Source organism: Electrona antarctica, assembly GCF_951216825.1.
Source record: "Electrona antarctica genome assembly, chromosome: 20".
NCBI lineage: Eukaryota > Metazoa > Chordata > Actinopteri > Myctophiformes > Myctophidae > Electrona > Electrona antarctica.
Genome location: NC_136801.1, coordinates 15,343,630 through 15,365,818, shown reverse-complemented (window position 1 = coordinate 15,365,818; position 22,189 = coordinate 15,343,630). Strand labels below are relative to the sequence as shown.

The 22,189-nt window shown below is 45.0% G+C and overlaps 1 protein-coding gene across 1 annotated transcript in view; it reads left to right on the top strand.

Moving 5' to 3' along the window:
• The window catches only part of dipk2ab (divergent protein kinase domain 2Ab), a 40,621-nt gene extending 22,176 nt beyond the window's left edge, over positions 1-18,445 (top strand). Inside the window, exons 3-4 of the mRNA XM_079489670.1 lie at positions 7,863-8,166; positions 15,908-18,445. Coding sequence (XP_079345796.1) covers positions 7,863-8,166; positions 15,908-16,257 — 654 coding nt within the window. The 3' untranslated portion in view covers positions 16,258-18,445. The remainder of the gene's footprint in view (positions 1-7,862; positions 8,167-15,907) is intronic.
• Positions 18,446-22,189: the final 3,744 nt, after the last annotated feature.

Genomic DNA, 22,189 nt, shown 5'->3' with positions numbered 1-22,189 from the left:
CGCCTCATTGCAGATGTTAATGACTTCTGCAGAGTAACCGTTTAAAGAGTGCTAAAGGGAAATGATTGGTGGGACAAGTAGGGAGTATTTATCAACCTCTGCAATAGGCATTGTTTGAAACAAAACCTGTAGGGCACCCACTTGTACGCATCCGGTTAGCTCGCCTCGCCCCAGCGATCCCCATTTGTTGGCTTGTCAGCAATAAAGTAGTAAATATTGCAGGCGTCCAAAAAATAAGGGAAAAAGTGTATTTGGCAAATTGTTAGGACCTGGGTAATTGGCGGAGGGGGAGGGGGGAGTATGACGGGGGGCTGACAGAGTGGCAAGTGAGCGACGTCTTTGTTAAGAGCCAGGGACGGCGCTCCAACGGACATGAAGGCACTGGCGGCCGACAGTGTCTGAAAGTAGCCACAGGGCATGCATCCGTTCCCTTTTTCCATCCAACCCCATCCTCCACTTTCCCATCACCCCATCTCTATCCATCTGCCATATTCTTTTTTTATTGTGCCCGCTCAGACCTCGACCTGACAACAAAAGGGAGAAGAGACAGAGAGACGTGTCTAGCACGCAGGTCATCGCAGCTTTTATGCCTCCTGTCCGCTGGAGCGGAGACAAGACAGTCTTCCCTTTCTATGTTCTGTTTGCTGTCAGTAGAGAGCTTTCTTCTCTCTCCCTCGGTCTCTTTCACTACCCCAACAGAACCCCCCCGGCCACCCATCAACCCCCAGGGGGAGGGCTATTTTTTTTTACAAAGACTGTTTTAGCCGTGGCTTTGGCAGGCTGGCTTCTGTCAACAAGGGTAGGAGCTGCTTGGATTTGCAGCAGCATAAAAGAGATCTTGGGGGTTTGAATCCGGGTCAAAGGGAGCCGGACCTAAGTGGGATGTGCTGTAGACTGATCCCACTTCCACTTAATCTTTGGACGTGTAAATTAGGAAGCCATTTTAGACATTTAGCCTGTTAAATCTCTAATCCTAGAATCTTTAATTGTGAACATTGCAAATCCCCCTGGCATGTCTCAGTAGGAATAGAGATAATTTCCTTCTGTCAGTGCTATTTTTTTTGTTTTGTTTTTGCCCCACTGGTATTGTTTTGGTTTAGCGGCTTCCCTTTGAATGTTAAACTCTACTTGACCAGGGTCCCCAAGGAGTCTAAACTTCCCTCCTTTTTTCCTTCTACGCCAAATCTCTTGCTGAAAATAGTCAATATACTGAAAATAGCCAATCTGCTAGCCCTACAGTACAGTATATGACTTTCTCAGAATAGGCAGATCGTGGTTTTAGCTGCGGATAACCGCAGATTGGATGGATTTGGGTCATGAAAATGAATATATGAATTATTGGCGTATTGTGTTAAATATTAATGAGATGTATATAGGCCGATTATAGATCTATATAATAGCTTGGGTGACATCGCTGCGTCTCTACCGACAGTACAGTTAAAGAACAGTTATAACCATGATCATCATCCTATAATTCACTCAATGTCTGAATGTCTGTCTGAAACACTGTCGTAGCTCCTCATTGCCTGCACCAATCGCTCCGACTTTTCACACAGGCGTTGACCATAATCCCACATTAAAATTTCCCATCCACTTACATGGGGAAATCGAGTCTTTTTCCCTCAGAAACCATCAGAGCTACAGTTACAACACTTGGAGGGGAGGTTCATAATACTAATGTACATAAAATGTATGTAATAAATAATTACATCAGTCGGCCTCATGGTGGCGCTATAACAGCCCACTTTACATTTCGCTATATAACTCTGGAACCGTAGGTCGTAAAATAAAAATGTCACTTCCCCTGGCTCATAACGCATTTCCCCATATAGGCCACGCCCATTTGCGTCAGGACAGATTTCCCGCCATTTTCACTTTTCTTCAAAGTACACTTTTGGCTCTTCAACCTACAGCTTTTGTGCAAATCTCACAAAAATCATCATTGTCATAGTCCATATTGTTCAACTGTAATCCGCTTCCAAAGTTAGTGGGAGGAGCCTGTTTTTCAAAAAAAATGAAAAATCACAAACTGAATGTCCAATCCACCCCAAATGTTATTCACATGTCGAGGGTGGTTGAATTTAAGGGCCCCTACACACCAAACTGATGCTGGGTAGCGTGACCTTCGTGGAGCATCTGCAGCTTACAATTTGGCCATCGTTTGTGAAGTGTCTCTCATGTCGTTGGCAGTAGTTAGCCATTAGTGCTGGTCCAATCACCTGACTGAGTATGTTGACTCGGCGGAGCTGGCCAGGGAGGGAGAACTCTCTGTTTAGCTGTTGGGGCCTGAGCAAATCGGGGCATGTGAAGAAGTGAACAGCAAGCCATCATGGAGACCAAAGGCTCTACAAAGTATTGCACTTGCACTTATATGTGCCACCTTTGCACAATGTGCAACCAACCGTAATCATTTCAATCTAAAGTGAAAGGGAATTTGTTCAAAGCAAATCAATCAATCTTTTTTGTAGGCTATTATAACCCAGCCCCATGCCTTTTCAGAATCATTCTCAATACTTTGAAGTAATCCCAAATCAATTATTGCCATCAGCTTGGATAGTAATGGATTGTAATTGCATAAGGCTCTTGACAGAGAGAGAGAGACCGAAACCTGCAGGCACTTTACGGATGCAGTTATTTAACACCATGAACGCCCGGAGGTATTTAGGACCATTAAATCAGAGCGCCCAGCGATTTGCAGCAAAGGAGAACATTTAGCGACGCACCAGGCGCTATCCCGGATGTAGCTGAAGTAGCTAGATGTAGCCAAAACACCCCTGAGGCGATCGACAACAACGGGAGGTATGATTAATTCTAACGCGACTAGCGACGGGACTGCGATGGCCCTTCTAAAACATAATCTTTAATTAGAATTGGACGGAATGATTTAGATCAAGAGTTATTCACGTTCTAAGATTTTCGATCTGACCCGCTAAAATGGGGGGGAACATTTTGGATGACGTCCCAACCGGAAATGACATTGAATGTTTCCCAACAGACACTCCCAGCCTTTGGAGCGATGCAGTCGGTTTTGATATCAATAAATCTCCGTCCTTTTATTAATCTCCGTCCTGAGCGCTGGGCGTTACTATTTGATAGGACGGAGAACTCTGTTTTTGCCGCTCAGGGTGTTAATGGAAAGCACTCATTTCTGGTGAAAGAACGTCATTATTTATGACATGACAAGACATTTGTTATGGTGGAGATACGTAGCTCCTGTAGAGAGTATTGTGCCCATTTATATTATCTGGTTCCAATGTGACATACTCTTCTACTGCCAGTGGGAAAGAAGTATTCACCTATTTCTTCTTTCAAGTTTTCCCACATAAAAATAAATCGATGAGTATAACATTATTCATTCATGTATTATTCCACCATTATAGCAAGGACTAGAACAGCGCCATCAACTGACCATACGCGGCGGTCTGTGTGGTGTGTTTGGAGTAAGACTTCTCCAACATCACCCGATCTGATCAACTGCCATAATAGTAACAGTTAAGTCCAAGAGTCAGCTTGGTGTGTCGGGCCTTTTGATGTGCATTCACAGATGCATAGGCCTGTCGGTGTCACAATTATTACATGATCGCATAATCATAATCGTTTCCATGTTGAAAAATGTTCATATATTTTCAAACATTTTCAAAAATAGTGAAAATCCATTCAATTGGAAATTGTAGATCAGCTAAAACTATAGTTTTTTTTTAAATAGTTATATAGTTAAAGTATAACAAATATTAAATATGTATCTGCTCACATATCTGCTCTGCTCTCATACAGTATGTGCTTTAGTTTACAAAGTAATTTATTTTCATGATGTTCCAGACAGTGTTCCACCACAGAAACACAATTAAAACGATAATCACAATCTTTTGAGTGACAATTAATCGTATGTAGTGACCACCCTCTCTGGCCTCGACTCAGGTCTGGGACCAGAAAAACGCTAAGCGGACGTTTTTTAGACCAGGGATCTATTGCAGACTTTGCTGTGAGTTACATCAAGTCTGAGGAGGACACTGAGAGATAGACAGCTGCTGGAAGCCAAACGCACTTGTGTCTGGCCTGCAATTGATTGGGCCATCTCGGGCAGACAGACCTGACCGCCTGCTGCTCAACCTATCAGTGGCATCACCTCATGTGCTGGCTGTTTTTAAACCGGCTAAGACGGCAGATAGGCCTTGCATTGATTTTTGCTTCGTAATCTAACTATAATTTAACGTGTGAGTTTCAGACAGCCAATTTCTCTGTCTTAAAATGATGCTTGGATTGTAGCGTAAGAGCAGCTTTCAACTAAGGCAGCACCCAGATATTTGAACAGTGCACACAACTTGTTGCATCATGTTAGACGCGCTGTCTAACGCTGTGTATGCTTTTTGACCTATCCTACACTCACCAAGTAGGGAACGTGATAAGGGAGCTTAAAGAGAAGCATGAATTGCAGAGGAAAATGAAAGAAGAATGACTCGTCCGCACACAAAGGCGCCCAGGCAAAACCCAGATGAATCCTCGGCTAGCCGTCTAGCACGCTCTGCTGGCTCTGCCCCACAATGCACCAGTGTGGCAGGAGTCCAGCAGCTTGCCTTCAGAACAGAACAGGCCAGGAGGTTGGTTAGAAATGTATGTTTTTAAATAATTTGTAGCTCATGAATGTTTCAGGGGAGCGAGTGCCGACATGCATACCAAAAAAAGAAAAGGAAAATTTTTTTTCTTTTCTCTGTGCTGAAATTGAAAGGTGGCGAAGTATTGAATTACGCACAGCTGTAAGGCGATAGGCAACGTTCACAATTGTTCACACCTTACTCGCAGTGTGAAGCCGTCGTCTTCCTCTGCTGTTATCTTGTGAGGCGATTGGGTTTCACGATAGGAGAGCGAGAAGTAGGGGTGTGGGCAGGTGCTGTGAAACATGAGCGCAAGTGTCTCTCTCTCTCTCTCATCAGACGATGTCTGCCAGGAACAGGGGAGATTTGTAAGGTAGCGATTTTGGGATTGTCATTAAGTCAATATGTTGCAAGAGTCGAGTGCTTCATTTTAACAGACTGAAACCTGTCACTCAACAGTGAGTGGTGCTTGCAGTTTTCTTCCATTTTCGTCCCTTAATTGGTCCTCTCCTCATCCATAATCACTGTGGTTCTAAAAAAAAACAGCCTAATTTATACTCCGTTGCTTGTTGGAAATAACTGATTTTTGAGGAGAGGATGCTGTTGTGCCACAGAGTATAAATTAGGCTTAAATGAGAGAGGGGAGGAGGTGAGGGCTAGAAAAACTAGCGAGAGAGAAAGCGGTAATGAGACATACACAATCCAGTCCCTCTGAGGCCCGGCCAGCTCGCCAACTGCAGCTGCCTTGCACTCGCCTCATTTGGTGTGGGTGTGTGTGTGTGTGTGTGTGTGTGTGTGTGTGTGTGTGTGTGTGTGTGTGTGTGTGTGTGTGTGTGTGTGTGTGTGTGTGTGTGTGTGTGTGTGTGTGTGTGTGTGTGTGTGTGTGTGTGTGTGTGTGTGTGTGTGTGTGTGTGTGTGTGTGTGTGTGTGTGTGTGTGTGTGTGTGTGTGTGTGTGTGTGTGTGTGTGTGTGTGTGTGTGTGTGTGTGTGTGTGTGTGTGTGTGTGTGTGTGTGTGTGTGTGTGTGTGTGTGTGTGTGTGTGTGTGTGTGTGTGTGTACTTTTTCATGTGTGTGGTATGCGTGCATGTCTGAGTGTGCATAAGGTCAGGTGTGTGTGTACTGTACACACTTCTTTGCTTGTTTGAACATGCCGCATCATGGTCTCACAACGCTGCCTTCATATGACCCGGCCTGAAGGAAGTTACAGAGTAAATATGAGAGGCTTTATGAAGCACCCATCCGGCAGTATCACCTTGCCTGCCTTTTCTGTTTTCACTTAAAGCACACAGGGAGTTCTTGTCGGTTGAGTTAACCCAAACTGCACAGACGGCTTTAAGTAACCCAATGATGCCGCGCTATACAGCGTAAATAGCTCCGCTCTCGCGTCGCACCACATTAGAGCTCTCGGCTACAACTCCCGCTACCACAAATCACCGCCTATCAGCTCCGCAGAATCGGTGCGTACAAGCAGCGTACATCAGCCTCATTGCTGTAGTAGGGCTATAACACCAATCGGCCATGCTCCTTTTTTATTAAATCCAATCCATTATATCCTCGGCCGACACCTTTCCGCACAGCCGTTAGTAGTCCTTCAACAGTTGGTACATACTAGAGAATGCTGCGTTTAGAGATGAACACATGCAATGCCTCCCTCACCAAGGCTGATTCTCGCGCAAATAGCCTATGACAAGTCCTACGATTCTCTTAGCCGTGCAGGCAATGAATGGCTGTTTCCTTTCAAAGCTGACATGGGCCATGGGCTTTTTTTGTTATTTTTACGCGGAGGCCACCTAGAACAGTGCTTGTCTGTCTCTGTGTACGTCTGTATCACCTCACACGTAGTGTGAGGTGATACTACCATGCTTAACATCAGGAATCATAAGCACCTCCAGCCATCAAATGCCTGAAGTGCCTGGTGGTGTACTAAAAGAAATGTAAGAATAGTGTGAAAGTTTGGTCGTAGGTTTTAGATCATAGTAGTTTAGGTCGTGGTTGGAAATCGGTGTAGGTAAATGCACTAGAGGCCCCTCAACTGTAGGTATAACAGATTGGATTTAATTAAAAAAATGTTTTGTGGCCCTAGTCTAGGCCATAGCTGAATGAGTAGAGAGGCCACCTGGGAAACGCCCCGCCGCCCCAGTATGTTGCAAATTGTCCTTGAGCAAGACCATTAACCCATGACTGCTCTCTCCGGGCGCTGTATTATTGGCACTCATTGTTCCTAATAGTTAGGATGGGTTAAATGCAGCAGAGGACACATTTCGCCAATGTGCAAATGTACTGTGACAAATACCCAAAGGAGTGGGGACTATATTATTATTATCATTATTCTCCCCCAGCAATTCTCTTACACCAGCATTGTTCTTGTGAAGCAATTTTGTTGTTGGCACCAAAGTATGTGTATAAAGATCACTATTGCCATTTGGCCAAAGGAGACAGACTGTCATGCCCACAAACTGCTAGTTTGTCAATGCAGGGTTGCACAAGACGTTCTTCTTTCTTCTCGACACAGCTGAGTATCACCATTATTATTTTTCACAATACTGTATTGAGAATCTAGCCCCTCGTATCGATATTTATTCACGTACCCCGCAGGGATGCCTTTACTTACCTTACTTATAATGGCTAAACACCGACAGGGAGGTCATGCGGCACACTGTTACTAGACTCTGTATGTAAATATGCAAATATGTATCATTCAGAGTTTACGGAAGGGGCCTATTTCTCTCTCACACACACACATACACACACACTCAAACACACACACACACGCCAAAAATCATGAATGTATCTTCTAGGAATTCCACTTCACATTTGTTACATTTGCAGCCTGGGGTCTGCTCCTTGCATTTTCTTTTCACCAAATTAGGTACAAATGATCTTCGGAGTCATGTGGCGATGAGCGTCAAAGAGGGTTTTGATATTCCAAATTGTTGCCTGTAATTACTTTCCACAATTACTGGGCCTATTATTAAAAATAACCAAAACACTGGGAATAGCAGGTTGAAAGGCCTCTGTGGAGTGCACCTCCAAAAGCACTTTTCGTTCCTTTAGGGGTCACCACAAATGCAAAACGTAGAACTGTATGTTGTATTAGTTCAGCCCCCCCCCCCCCCCCCCCCCCCATATAGACAGCCCTGTCTATATGCGACCCAGCCTGGCAGAGATATGCATTCCGTGGCCACTTTCTAGTTAACTAGAAGACTAGACTGAGACTTATTTCCCGGTCCTCCGTATACTAAAACTACCCTTCCTCCCTCCTCCTTCCAGAGCTTTCCGTCGGACGAAGGCTGGCCTTTCGCCAAGTACCTGGGGGCGTGCGGGCGCATGGTGGCCGTCAACTACGTGGGCGAGGAGCTGTGGGCGTTCTACAACGCGCCGTGGGAGAAGCGCGTGGACCTGGCGCGCCAGCTGATGGACATCGCCGAGCAGCTGACCAACAACGACTTTGACTTTGCGCTCTACCTGCTGGACGTCAGCTTCGACAACTTCGCCGTGGGCCCGCGTGACGGGAAGGTCATCGTGGTGGACGCCGAGAACGTCCTGGTGGCGGACAAGAGGCTGATCAAGCAGAGTAAGAGCCCCGCGATTGTGTGTGTGTGTGTGTGTGTGTGTGTGTGTGTGTGTGTGTGTGTGTGTGTGTGTGTGTGTGTGTGTGTGTGTGTGTGTGTGTGTGTGTGTGTGTGTGTGTGTGTGTGTGTGTGTGTGTGTGTGTGTGTGTGTGTGTGTGTGTGTGTGTGTGTGTGTGTGTGTGTGTGTGTGTGTGTGTGTGTGTGTGTGTGTGTGTGTGTGTGTGTGTGTGTGTGTGTGTGTGTGGGGTTTTTAGGGTTATTGTTCAAGTTACTTAACAGTACAACCACCTACAAGGTAACACAGAAACTAAAAGAAAAGGAGTAACGGAACATTTAGACCAAAATATGTCCGTAAAACTGTCGTTCTACAAAAGTATAAATTAAGGTATAGGGCCAGTGCATAGGGAGGAGTTTAGGCTACTAGGAGCTAGGAGCTAGTGGGCTATAGTAGTAGACTGCTAGGCTATATTTCCCAGCCTCACTGTGGAGACATATACCATTGTAGATATAAAATTAAATAAACACTGTATGGTTTGGGTGTCAGATGACAAAATAACATAACCTTGATCCACAACTGTCCACCGCGGGCCGTCAGAATTATGCTTCCATTGTAGCCTTGCAGTGAGTTGACTGTCGGCGATATCAAATAATTAAATACACGCTGTATGGTTTCTTTGATTTGGGTGTCACTGTCAGCTGACAAAATAACATAACCTTCAGCAACATTCCCAAACACATGGGTTCTGTGTTTGGGAATGTTGCTCTCTACCTGTCTGCTCTCTACCTGTCCTCAGACGAGCATCACAGTGTAATCAAAATAATAATGGTCAGATCGTGGTGTTTTTCCCCCTCTCCCTGGTTCCGTAAAGATATGTCCACATGTCTTCTCGTCAAGTAAGATGTAAACATTGAGAACTGTTTTGACGTGAGGGAACACCCGAACATTTTCGCAAATAATAATAATACCACCGTCGATCCAGAGTAGAAGAGTTGTGACATGTCAAAGATAGTAGAGAGATGGAAGATGATGTACTGCAGTGACAGTGTACACACCAGCGTCACTGACAAGCAAACTTACGAACTACAGACTGGCAGCCAAGTAGCCTAGCATCCTATTAGCCTACATGTAGGCAGAAAGATGGCGCCCGAATAAGCCAAAATCCTACCGAACGCGTCACTATGCCCTCCCCCTATAGAACTACAAATCATAGAATGTGCATTCACTGTATCACAATATATACGATATCTCTGTATATCGTATCACGATACAATATTTAAAACCATATAACCCACCACTACACTATGTGTGAGTGTGTCAGTGTTAATTCCGTCGACTAAAAAAAAACGGAACGGGAACTAAATAAAAACTACGCTATGATGACTGAGACTAAATATATTAACAATTTGGTCAACAAATAAAAGCTAGACTAAAATGTGCTTGAAATGTACTGTAATTCTCCAATCTGTTAATAAATTCATCAATCAATCAGACTAGTGGAGGACAGTTCCAGTAGGACTAAAAGACGAGTCTGTTGCAAGTTTGGTTGCGTTCGGGTGTTGCGCTTTGAAAATATCAGATCTAGGACACTTTGTGAGCTTGTAGATCGGCTATTTTTGGCATGCAACCAAGTGTAAAATCGGTCATTACAAAGCCATCAAGGCCTGCCAAAATATATCTATGTTGACTGTAGTTTAGTCAGCTAAAGCCTTGTGATATTTAGTTGACTAACACTAAAACTATTCAAATGGCTGAAACTAAATTCAAATTTATTCAGAACACTAAAACTAAATCAAAATGAACACTAGTGAGTGTGATGACTTTCTTTGTAGATGTGTGAGGTCAAAAGTATGTTCATGTGTGCGGGTGCGATATGCATAAGCGGCGCCCATTCCTTCAGTTGCCATGGCAATTCATCGTGCATGTGTGTGTGTGTGTGTGTGTGTGTGTGTGTGTGTGTGTGTGTGTGTGTGTGTGTGTGTGTGTGTGTGTGTGTGTGTGTGTGTGTGTGTGTGTGTGTGTGTGTGTGTGTGTGTGTGTGTGTGTGTGTGTGTGTGTGTGTGTGTGTGTGTGTGTGTGTGTGTGTGTGTGTGTGTGTGTGTGTGTGTGTGTGTGTGTGTGTGTGTGTGTGTGTGTGTGTGTGTGTGTGTGTGTGTGTGAGTGAGTGAAAGGCGCACCTTAATGGACCTGCCAGTCTTGGACCTCTGTCTGGAGCTACAAATGAGTGAAACACACCTGAGAGTTAGACCCTAGCCCATATATTTTCCAACTTGCATTAGACTATTTCACACATGGATTGTCGAGCATCATTACATATATACCTGAGGGAGTCGTCTGCTTCTCTCCTCTCTGATGTTGCACTTCTCAAGAAGAGGGGTGAAAAAAAACCCAGCTGAATTTTACATGGAAGCTGAAACCTTCTATCGATTCGGCGAGGTCAAGGAAAGGTCACGGTGAGGGAGCATCGCTGCCAGTCTCTCGAAGCCTTGCATCGGTCGCTGGAATGTAGTCACAACGCCAACACCCCCCCCGACCCAAGCTCGGGTGCTGTGTGGTTGGCATGCGTGTCCCCATCAAAGCTCAGATTGTCCTGGATAACGAGCTATCTTAGCTGACCCAGTTTTCTTCCCCCTCCCTCTTTCACACACACAGAGAGAGAGAGAGATGATCATGTGCATACAAGCTGACTCGTTTCCTATGTCCTCTCCCCTCATTCCCTTCCTCCAGCGAGGACAACAGAAGATAGGAATGCCACCCAGCCAGGCCCTTAGATGTTTCCCTTCCTGCAGAAATCCTATTAATGTGTGTGTGTGTGTGTGTGTGTGTGTGTGTGTGTGTGTGTGTGTGTGTGTGTGTGTGTGTGTGTGTGTGTGTGTGTGTGTGTGTGTGTGTGTGTGTGTGTGTGTGTGTGTGTGTGTGTGTGTGTGTGTGTGTGTGTGTGTGTGTGTGTGTGTGTGTGTGTGTGTGTGTGTGTGTGTGTGTGTGTGTGTGTGTGTGTGTGTGTCATGCTATTTGAAATGATTGGCTGACCAAAATAGGATCATTGATGCACAGTAATATGACAATAATGTCTAAGTGTGTTCCCGTACAACCACATTTACTACAGTACATTTGACCTCCTGTATGTCACTGATAGTGCACACACACATGCCTGTGTGTCCACTCATGTGCATCATTGCTAATAGTCACGATTTTCCACTCTGTCATGGCAGCCCGGACTTTCTAGCCGCGGAGAATGATCCGCCATGGTCGAGACTCTTTCTTTGTACAGCTCGACAACTCGAGCTGCTTATCCTGACCATTCAGAGTTTTGGCCTCAAGAATGAACGCATGCGCATGCCTGCTGCGTGTTGTGTCTGTACTCGTGTATGCTCGAGTCACAGGGGACAGGAAGAGCGAGGACGGTAATGAGCATCACAGGTCAGGGGAAACATGTATTGGCGGTGTTAGGAACCCGGGGTGTGGTAACCTTTCACTGGTTGCCTCGACAACTCAATCTCGCGGCAATTAGGAGAGCAAGACGGAAGGTGCGGCCGCGAGTCTCGTCAGTCCAGACGGAGAGCCCATTGATTTGCAAATCAAAACGGGGCAGAAAAGTCACGCGCCGTTCTCGCGTACGCGTTCTCTCTCTCTCTTGGCTGTCACATCCATATTGATGCTGCGCGCCGTGACGCCGTCTTATGATGGAAGAAGACATACCGTGTTAGTGTTCAGCTGCAGTTTGCGTTATCCAATGGTGCGAGAAAAGTCGTCATCTCCCCCCGGTGAGTTTATCGAGCTGAAGGAAGGCTGTTGCATGCCAGTGGCTTTTGGAAGCACACACACTGTATAATGTACATCCTTCAATCACTCTTATAATTCCCTCACACCATAGTAGTAAGGTAACTAAGTCTAGCTGCTCAAGTACTGTACGGTTTTGAGGTATGTTTTACTTTTCTGGAGTATTTTCAGTACTTTTACTTCTACTCCATTACATCTCTGAGGCAAATATTATACTTTCACTCCACTACAATTATTTGAAAATTAAGTTACTGCTAATTACTTTGTAGATCTTGATTATTATTACAAACCACACATTAACCATTTCAGCCCTACTGTATGTGTCATTTGGACATGGCAGATCTACAAGCTTACAGTATTGTGAGCTTGTAGATCAGCTATTTTAAAAATGTTTTTTTAAACATTTTATTCATTTGAAAAACGAAAATGATTTGAGTAATTTTTCCAGCACTGCCTCACACTAATACGATAAATACACACATGGATGGACACACCTCACACACCACGCACACCAATACATTTCCCTTTGTTCTGTGTTCCTTTGGTGCCTCTGTCTCATACACGTTCAATCAGAAACACACACACACAAACACACTCCGTCTCACACACACACACACGCACAGCTCGTAGTTGTGAATGCCACCGGTACAGCCACACTAACAAGTGTTTCAGACCCAATGTCTGAGCACGCCCTCAGGCAGATGAAGGGGAGTTGAGCGGAATGAGAATGAGACGTACCTGAGACTCCTTAACATGGAAGGTAGCGGCCGGCCGGGGGGAAACGGATTGGAGGCCAGGTCGGTGCCTACCTCGTCTGAACACACATCTTTCTTCTTTTTCTCGCTTTGTGATTTTGTTTTTGTTCTTTCAAGGGTGTGTGGGGGGGGGGGGGGAGGGTTAGTTCACCCAAAAAAGTACTTATTTCCTATCCAATACACACTGCATGAAGCACTGAATTCATGGAGTTTTGTTTTTAAGGCATGAACTATATCTCTTGAGGTCAGTACAACGTTAAAACCACAATCTCCCTTTTCCCATTTAAACCTGAAGACGTTTCTAAAAACACCTTCTAAATCCTTACCTAAGTTTACTGAAAAACCTGGCTTGAAATGTATGTATGTATGTATGTAACAACGTAGGTGTAGCATATCTAAATGGGTTAAAGCTCATACATATTAACTTCGTTTCAGCGCTCGTCATTGTCCTTGAGATTTGCGCGTCTGGGTGCGTGTGAATAATGGAACACACTCGTGATGGTATCTGTCAATCAATCTTGAGCTGGGATGCAAAACATTAATTGCCACGCTTCATCTTGCTTGGCATATTCTTGTGTGTGTCAGGCAGTACACATAGGTCCATCTCCCATCACCCATATGCTGATTGAGGTGGATAGACCCCTCCTCTGCTGGGGAGGGGGACCCGCAGAGGCCCTCAGTCGACGGGGCAGTGCTGGATATTTGATTGAGTTGTTCTGACTTGCAAACAGAAGTGCATTAGAAGCGCTGATACTCTGATTATGTGTTTGTGGCCTCAGGGATTCTTTTCTTCAACAGTGCTATTGATCTGCTTTTTAATGCGGCAGCACTGATGGCTTTCTCATCATTCCAAGTTATTTCCGCAGCTGCCCTCTCTCTCTCTCCCCAGCACAAGTCTCTAAACGGAAAGAGAGAAGTGAAATGAGCTGCAGGACCGTGGTGGTGGGGTGGGAGGAATTGATTTTGCTCAATGGAAATGAAAACATTTTGTCGCAGAGAAATGGTAAATGAGTTGTTTGATCGGTTTGCACAAGTCCAAAATAAAATCTCCCAAATGGCGTTAGAGGCCACGGAAACGACTCCCAGGTCGGTCAGGTTGAGTTAATCGAGCCTGAATTGGTAGCACTTTCTCGTATCTTTGACCTATCAGCCAGACCTCCTGGATTCAGAAAATGGCAGCAGTTACTCACTCTGTAAAACTCTGTAATGGCACATTTGTAACCAGTCACTGTCATTTAATATGTGTTAAATGCACTTGAAATTATATCTGTTTCACGAAAGGCAGACCTTTTTGAAGACGGACAGAACACCACGTAATGTCAACCTAACCACACATCTAAATGCGTGCAAACGGCTGAGGCATCCTCCTTGTGTGATCCCAGCACAATGGAATCTATAAAATCATGACATTTCAGCTTGGCGACCTTCATTTGATGAAGGCCACAGGGCTGAAATATCCTGATTTCATTACGTATTAATCCGCTGTATTCGGTGAAACGGAAAACAATACGAATAAATACAACCCAATGAATATTAGAATATATTTGGAATAACTATCGGCAGCCCCTTCCCTTCCACTCTATAAAAATGATAGACTTGGAAAGTGGAAGTGAAAGCAATTGAAAAAGTAGAGTGGGGCATGAAACGAGGGTAAAAGTGAACTCTAATTATCTTCCAAAGGTGAGGAAATTGTTGACAAAAAATAACACACAGATTTTGAATATCTCAAGATGGTACCAAGATGGGGGAAACAATACATGTTTTCCATTACCTGAAACGGTATCATCCCAGTGTTTTTGCATTGAAGCCACATTGGTACAGCATTTCGAGGATTACACAAGAAAGTCCTGAGACTTATTTCCATTGAGGTCCTCTCACAGTTAAGTAATAAGTTTAAAAATACATTACAAGGCCTGGGCCGTGGCTCAGTGGTCCAGGCACCTTGGCTGGTAATCCAGTCTGGCAGTGTGCCACGGGTTCGACGGCCCTTACTGAATGTCACCCCCCCCATCTCTCTCTCCCCATTTCCTGTCAGCCTACTTTCTATCCCTCCATAAAAATATATAAAATAAAGGCAAAAGCCAAAAAGTAAACATTAAAAAAATAAACAAACGCATGACAGTAACATATACAGTGAGTACATTACATACATAACATAAAACAAGTGCTCCCTTGTCTACCCTATACAAAAGACCCTCTATAGGGGAACTCTTTTCCAAATAACATGCCTTTGTCTGCTGTTTAAAAGACTGTGACGGCACCGAGAGTATATAATGCCGGTCAGAGTTAATGTTATTCTGGACACACATTTGACTCAAATTATAGGCTTAGTGACTAATTTACGTCATGATGATGTACGATAAGAGCACCTGCCCTCACTTCACACGGGTGTGATTTTTTTTACTTTCTACTTGCATGCTGGAGACGTTTCCTTTCCCAGTTGAAAACTATATTTTTGTTTAAGTTAAGTCATGTAAATACTAGCATTTTATTTTAACAATATGAACTTTAGAGGTAGCTCTCTTAAATGTTCTTACATTCAGAGGACCCTGGAGGCAGCGGTACCACTTTCACAACCCATGTCGCGCCGCTTACTATCAGCGTGAGATGATTGTTGAGTCACAACCATTAAACAACAACGACGTTCTGAAAACACAATAGAGACTTGGCAGCAATGTATGTTGATGTGTGCACGTTCTGCGAGATTTGTGGTACAACGCTGTCGTGTGTACAGTTGACGTGCAGATTGCGTGCACTGTGAGAATAAATGGGCTTCAAAATAAAAGCAATGGGGTTGTAGTCCAGCCATAAGCCATCTTTCGCGGACAGGTCAGAGTCAGCCCGTGGGCCGTATTTGGCCGTACAATGCCCAGGTCTGCTCTATACGGAAAGCGGTCGAAAAGGAGCACAGTGTTTTACTTCACAACAAAATACATAATTCCTCTGAGCACAGTGGTGATAGATGGATTGAATAACTGGAACTGATTAAAGTGCTGAAAAACTGAACTGCTTACTTTTCATGAAGAGTGCCATGGAAACTTGTAATGCACTCTTTTATGGACACTGCACTTTCTTTTACGAGAGCAGGAGGGAGAAAGGGCCTAGGGCCTAGCACGTGCACAATGTCAATAACCGGGCTAAAGCTAACGTTAAAGCTGTTATCTGATCCATTTATTTCACCCTCTGTGCCCACCCTCCCCCCCTCTACAGACAAGCCAGAGAACTACGACGTCTGGTACGAGAGCCGCTTCGAGCCATGCGACAAGGAGGCCTGCCTGTCCTTCTCCAAGGAGTCCCTGTGCTCTCGCGTCACCGTGGACCACAACTACTACGCCGTGTGCCAGAACCTGCTGTCGCGCTATGCCACGTGGCGGGGCACCACGGGGGGCCTCCTCCACGACCCGCCCGCGCACATCTCCAAAGACGGACAGCTGGACGCGCTGCTGGACGAGTGCACCAACCCCAAAAAGCACTACGGCCGCTTCCAGGCGGCCAAGGAGCTGCGTGAGTACCTCACACAGCTCGCCGCCTCCACCTCGTCCTCGGCCGCTGCCAGGTAATGAACGGAGCTAGCGTTAGCCTGAAGGGGGGGAGTCAGTGGGGAGGGGAACCTTGTGGCCTCGAACTGTTGAACTCTGGAGATGTCCCAGACAGTCCTCATATGAGACTCTGCCCTGTGTACCCCCACCCCACTCCTGCTGGACACCAGAGCACAGGAGAGCGAGTTCTGAGGAAAGGTGGTCAGATCTAAGGGATTCTGGTTCAGACCAGGACAGAGAAGAAAGAAGTGATCTCTCTCGCTCTCTCTCTCTGCCTGCCACCCTGGATAGGAGGTGCTAATGAGGGTGGCAGAGGGGCTCGGGCACATGCAGCCCCCGCTGACACTAGGCTAACGCAGCCCGGACAAGTAAGCAGCAGCAGTAACGACATCCATTCTCCTGCTCACCCCGTGGAAACTGCCCACCATCCGTCTCCATCTGTCCATCAAAAAACACCCAACTCTCTCGTTCCTGAGTCTCCTGACGGTTAATTGGGACGGGTGGAAATTTGAATCGACCGATGTGTTTACACTTTAGCTGCGCTGCCGCCTCCCGTTCCAGTAGCACCGGTTCCTTCGCCAGGAAGAGGGAAGCGTTTGGAACCTTCCACTGTTTGGGCAGCTGAAAAGTCCTAATCACAGCAGGGAGAGAGAAAAGCAAACTGGTGGGCGGGGTGGTGGGTTTTGGGTGCAGTTAGTTTGATGCAGGAAGAAAACTCTTAACAACGACCCAAGTCTTATTTCCTGCTACACCAATCAATCACTTGATTTCCAGGTCTCCGTAGTGTGGCAATCAGCGTTTTATTATTATTATTATGATGACGTAGAGGAAAAAGGGAGACTTACTGTACATAGGAACAGGAAAAGGCAAGGGTGTGATTGGACAGTGGCGTGCACGTTGATGCAGATGTGCATATACCAAAGAGGCTATATGTAATGATAAGAAGCCCCAACAGTACAGAATGGCATAATCTTTCCCTCCAATTATTCCCCACAAGAGTTGTCCAACGAAAAGTGTTTTCACAAGTGACACAGAAAACGATGACCTTCATATTGACTTCTTTTTTTTTACACAAATCAGCCCAGATCCAGAGATTTGTGTTCACATTTTCCCATCCTCCACCTTTATTGACAAATGGACTTGAGGTAAAGTAAGTGGATAAACCTAGATTAATCTTACTTCATCAAGGTCAAATTGAGAACTTGGAAAATTGAAATGAAAACGTGGAGGGATTGTATGGGTGTTGATTATTTGAGGTCTGGGAATACAAGATTCACGTTGTGCATAGCAGTAGCATACAGTAGTGCCAGGCTCTCGAATTAACTGGCTGTCTCGCAGTGAATCCCATGAATCCCCCAGGTGCTGTAGTTAGTCGTAGCACGTGCCTGTTCGGACAAGAAAGCTAATCGTGGATGCACAGGGTTTAGCCCGTTTTATCTACTCCCAGATACAGACTTGCATACTTTTGAATCTGGCAGCTTGGAATTGGTTCAATGTAAAAACAAAAGAGGGGGGCAAAAATGACATCTCCAGCATTCAGTGTGTCAAGCTCTGTTTGTTTTGTTACATTTTCATCAAATTAGCGCATTTGTTCTGATTTTACACTCAGTGGTCCAATAAATGAAAGCGTAATCAGATAGGTTCATTTGGTGGTGGATTAGTAAGAGATCTTACTCAAAGCAGCGCACAAATCCCCTCTCTTGTCCCATCTGTTCGGTCTGACATCCGTCATGGCGTTGTAAAGTGGATGATACGTGCACAATGGAGTGTTGTGCAGTACAGACAATGGGTGAGACAAATGGATAAATGGGAATAGCCACATGAGGAAGATGGAAAAAATAAAGCAGTTGTAATGTGACACCCCCACCCCACCCCCCTTTTGCAAGTACTGGGGAGTCGATATGAGCCCTGTCAAGTTTGGAAAAGCAATAAAGAATAGTTTGGCTATCAAATTATGATTTCTGGTTTCATATCTCCCTTTTGTTGTATCAGGTACTGTATATTTCTGTTTCCCTAGTCTGGATGACTCAATAGTTGGAGGGATTTGTATGTGCGTAATTAACTGTCCGCTTTTGTACTGTAATTTCTCATTTGAGTATTATATCAGCATTGTCTGATTTTTCCTGTGCCTTTCATTCAAAAGTTGTACTTACAACTTTTAGTGGGTTTAAATATTAAAAATAAATGAAGATCTCTATATATATACTTACATGGTGTGCATTGACTGTCTTTTTTTCCCTTGAGTCTGATATCTGTCTCTTCATCACTCTCACATTGTGTGTGTGTATGTATGTATGTATATATATATATATATATATTAAAATTTGCAAATGGGAGGTCTGACCGGTGGGCGGGCGAGTGGACCTCTGTCACCACTCTGACTCTGCCATAAGCATACAAGGAGCTCCAATGAAGCTACGCCCAAATATGGAATGGTACGTTGTCTAACCTTAATGTGTCGTCATGGCATCAGCCTCAAACAATTCAGTCGGCTCCATAATGTATATGGGCTCAAAAGTGGGCATACCCATATATGGGTATTTTATGAAGCACGGGAAAAGCGTGAATCTCTTTTGCGTCTGAGCATAGGCATGGTAACGCACCGCCTGACGTAGCCGTCACGAGATGGGAAGCGGAGTCCCATACCCTGCTGAATACGTTGTCTTGACAACCTGTTGATCTGAAACCTCTTCCTTCCCCTAGTTCGGTGACCTCTCTCTGGCTAGCAAGCAAACACTTTCATATCTTCTGAATAGCAAAGGATTGATAACCTAGCTGCATGGCAGGCTGAATCAGAAACATGGTCTACAGTATTACTGGCTGGGGACAGAGACAGAGGGGGAATCTACTGTATATTATAAATGTTAAAAGGGCCATGAAATGGACAACAAGACAGATTAGAACAATGTGACATGACATTAAGTAGGGATGGGATGAAAACATATTGTAGTCACAAACCTGGGGCAAAACAACAAACGGGCGCTAGGCCAAAGTTAAAGATGATTGGGGATGTGGTGACAAATGTGTGACATGGAGAAACCTTGATATTGACTGGGCAAAATCAAATCTATCCATCAGTCTTCTTCTACGAAATAGAATGGAAGTGAACGGTAGTGGGAGCTGAACTATCGCTAGCGCCATCTAGCGGTCTACGAGTTAAGACAATATAAAAAAAATGTTGCCAGCATTCCAATTTATGGCCATAAACTGACATCAGGGATCTCCATAATAGGCATAAAGGGGACAAGTGCTGATATATACAGATATCTCCATATATGGGCATGAAAGGGACACGGGTAGACTGGACAGAAATGGACATCTCTATAAATCGTTACAAAAGGAACAGACAGACAGGTACGCTGTCAAAGCTCCCAACAATATCACCCAGATATTTTGGTTGGATCGGCAGTGCGACATAGGTGTGAGGGCTGTGTAGTGGCACGAATTCTATATTGTCTATATACTTACCAGGTTGCATTGACTGTCTTTTTTTTCTTTAGGTCAATAGGCTGGAGCGGATCTCTTCATCACTCGCATTGTGTTTGTAGCTGCAGGTGTCTCGGCTGGGGCCTCATATTGCATCTCACACTTGATTTGATTGTCTGTCACTCAGCTGGATGAATTCTCCATTGCCAGTTGCATATATTTGTTTTCCTCACACGTCTGTCCTAGTTTTGGTCTTCGTTAGCTATAGTCTCATCTCAACAAAAACAAACAAGACTCTTAGCCTCTTTAGTTGTTTCTTTGTTTTATTTGATGTGATTCCCCTTCTATATTCCAAAACCAACTTGTTGGTGTGGTCACGTGTGCAGCGTTTATGAGATATTCATTACAAGGACACTGCTTTTAGATATCAAATACAACAGCAAACGGGCAGAGAAAGGAACTCCGGAAGAATCTTATACTAGGTCACAATACACACACACACACGAAAAGGGCTCTTTTCTACAGAAAATTGCTTTCCTCCTCACGTTCTCCGTGTTTCCTTCCTGCTCATTATTTGAGAGGGGGCATGTTTTATTAGTCGCTTTGGAGCAAGTGTATGCTCTCCTCTGCCTGTCTTGAGCCAGCTCACGCAAACAACATGAAAGCCTGGGGTGGAACAAAGAACGGCTCCAGCCCAGCACCAAAATTAGATGCTGTGTCTCTGTCTCCCTCTTTTCTTTCCCTCCATGATTACGTCTCTACATCTCACCCTCTCCTTCTCCTCTGTAATTGTGTCCCTCTTTGACACACCCGCTGGTTTGTGCGGGGAGCTGATGTCACATTCATTGTGGCAAGAAGAGTGCTGTTTAGCCCTCTGCCCTGTCTCTACACACACACTGTGCTGGCTGATGAATGGCCCTGGTAGGGAAGACCACAGAAAACGAATGGGGCACCAGAAGCCCTTGCAGCCGCACCCATTAGTTTGAATAAACATGAGAGCCATTTCAAGGATGGCCACCAGGGCTTTTATACATGAGGCATAGGAAGGAAATAACTGGAAAATGTCTATATTCTGTACACAGTACAAACACACATGCAGGACATGCAAAACGTAAACGAGGCACTATGGCTGTCTTGAAGGAGCATCTGGAAATGTGTAAACACGAAAGTAGGCTACAGCAAACGGAGATTAAGCATTTCCCTTACTGCATTACCCATTTGGTTTGAGTGAATTTGCTTACACAAATTGCATTCTAAGTTGTCACGACGACGATGGAGGCGAGACCGTCTTTTTTGTGTATATTGTGTTTTTGCTGAGCGGTATATAGTCGCTACCAGGAGGAAGAGTGGATATTGCAGTAATGTTTCTGTCAGAGGCTGAGGGAGTAGGTAGTATTACAAACGGCTAGGAAGTAATTGTGCTGTCTGTCATGTGATTGCCTGTGCCATATCAGCGGGGCCCCCTTTTTTCTAAATCCACACAGTGATTTGAAATCCACCCCCCGAAGTCCTGGTTATCAGGAGAGGGAAAAAGTCTGAAAAGGCAGAGGTGGGAAGCATTGTAAAAGTGTACCGCAAAGCACGTTATCTAAATCTCTCCAGTAGTTTAGCCTCGCCTGTCATATCCCCCACACCTGGCAAAGAGCAGATATCTTATTCAGGTCACAGAAGGACAGTGGCGGGAAGGAAAGAGTGAGAGAACCACTCATTACATTACAGCAACAGAGGGCATGAAAAATAATAGACACCAAAAGGAAACTTTCCTCAGTTGCTGTTGCTTAGCTAACATGATGTAAAGTCTATTTCATGCTCAAGCAACCCCCGGGGAGTAGCAGCCATTTTTAGATTTGGAATGACCTATATTTTTATTGGGAGGGGGTGCTAGGTTTGGCCCGTGTCGCGGATAGGATATGAATAACGCGTGCAGCGGCAGTGTCTGCGCCTCGCACATGGGCCTGCTGTTCAAGGGGCTTTTCCGGCTTTGGCTGGGGCTCAGGAGAGCGTTCAGAAGCCCCTTGTCTGAGCGCCTCCTGGAAAATCATCACTAATGCAACGCAGGAGCTGCCAGAAGCAATGTTCCTGTCAAACTGCTTACATCGCTCCAACATGGTTATGTCACTCTCACAGCTATTATGCCTCATTTAGATGGTGCATATTGCTGCAGCTTTTTAAAGCCACTTAAGCTAGACAAAAAAAGAATCTGTCAAGTAGTTCATTGTTTGGAATTGTGACATTGCTTTGATCCTATGATCAATGCTGGCAATAATGCAGATTAGATGCTGGACAAATTCCAAAATGCAGAATCCAGGAACAAAATGTCATCCTTAGCCAATTTTGTTGGAATTTGAATTAAGCTCAATTATCTTGGCCTAGTTCAGCTTGATATTTTCTGCCCCAACAAGAAAACACACCTGTACTTGCATGAGCACACACGCACACACACATACGCACACGCACGCGCGCACACGCACACGCACACACGCACACGCACACGCACACGCACACACACACACTGTGAGAGAGAAGA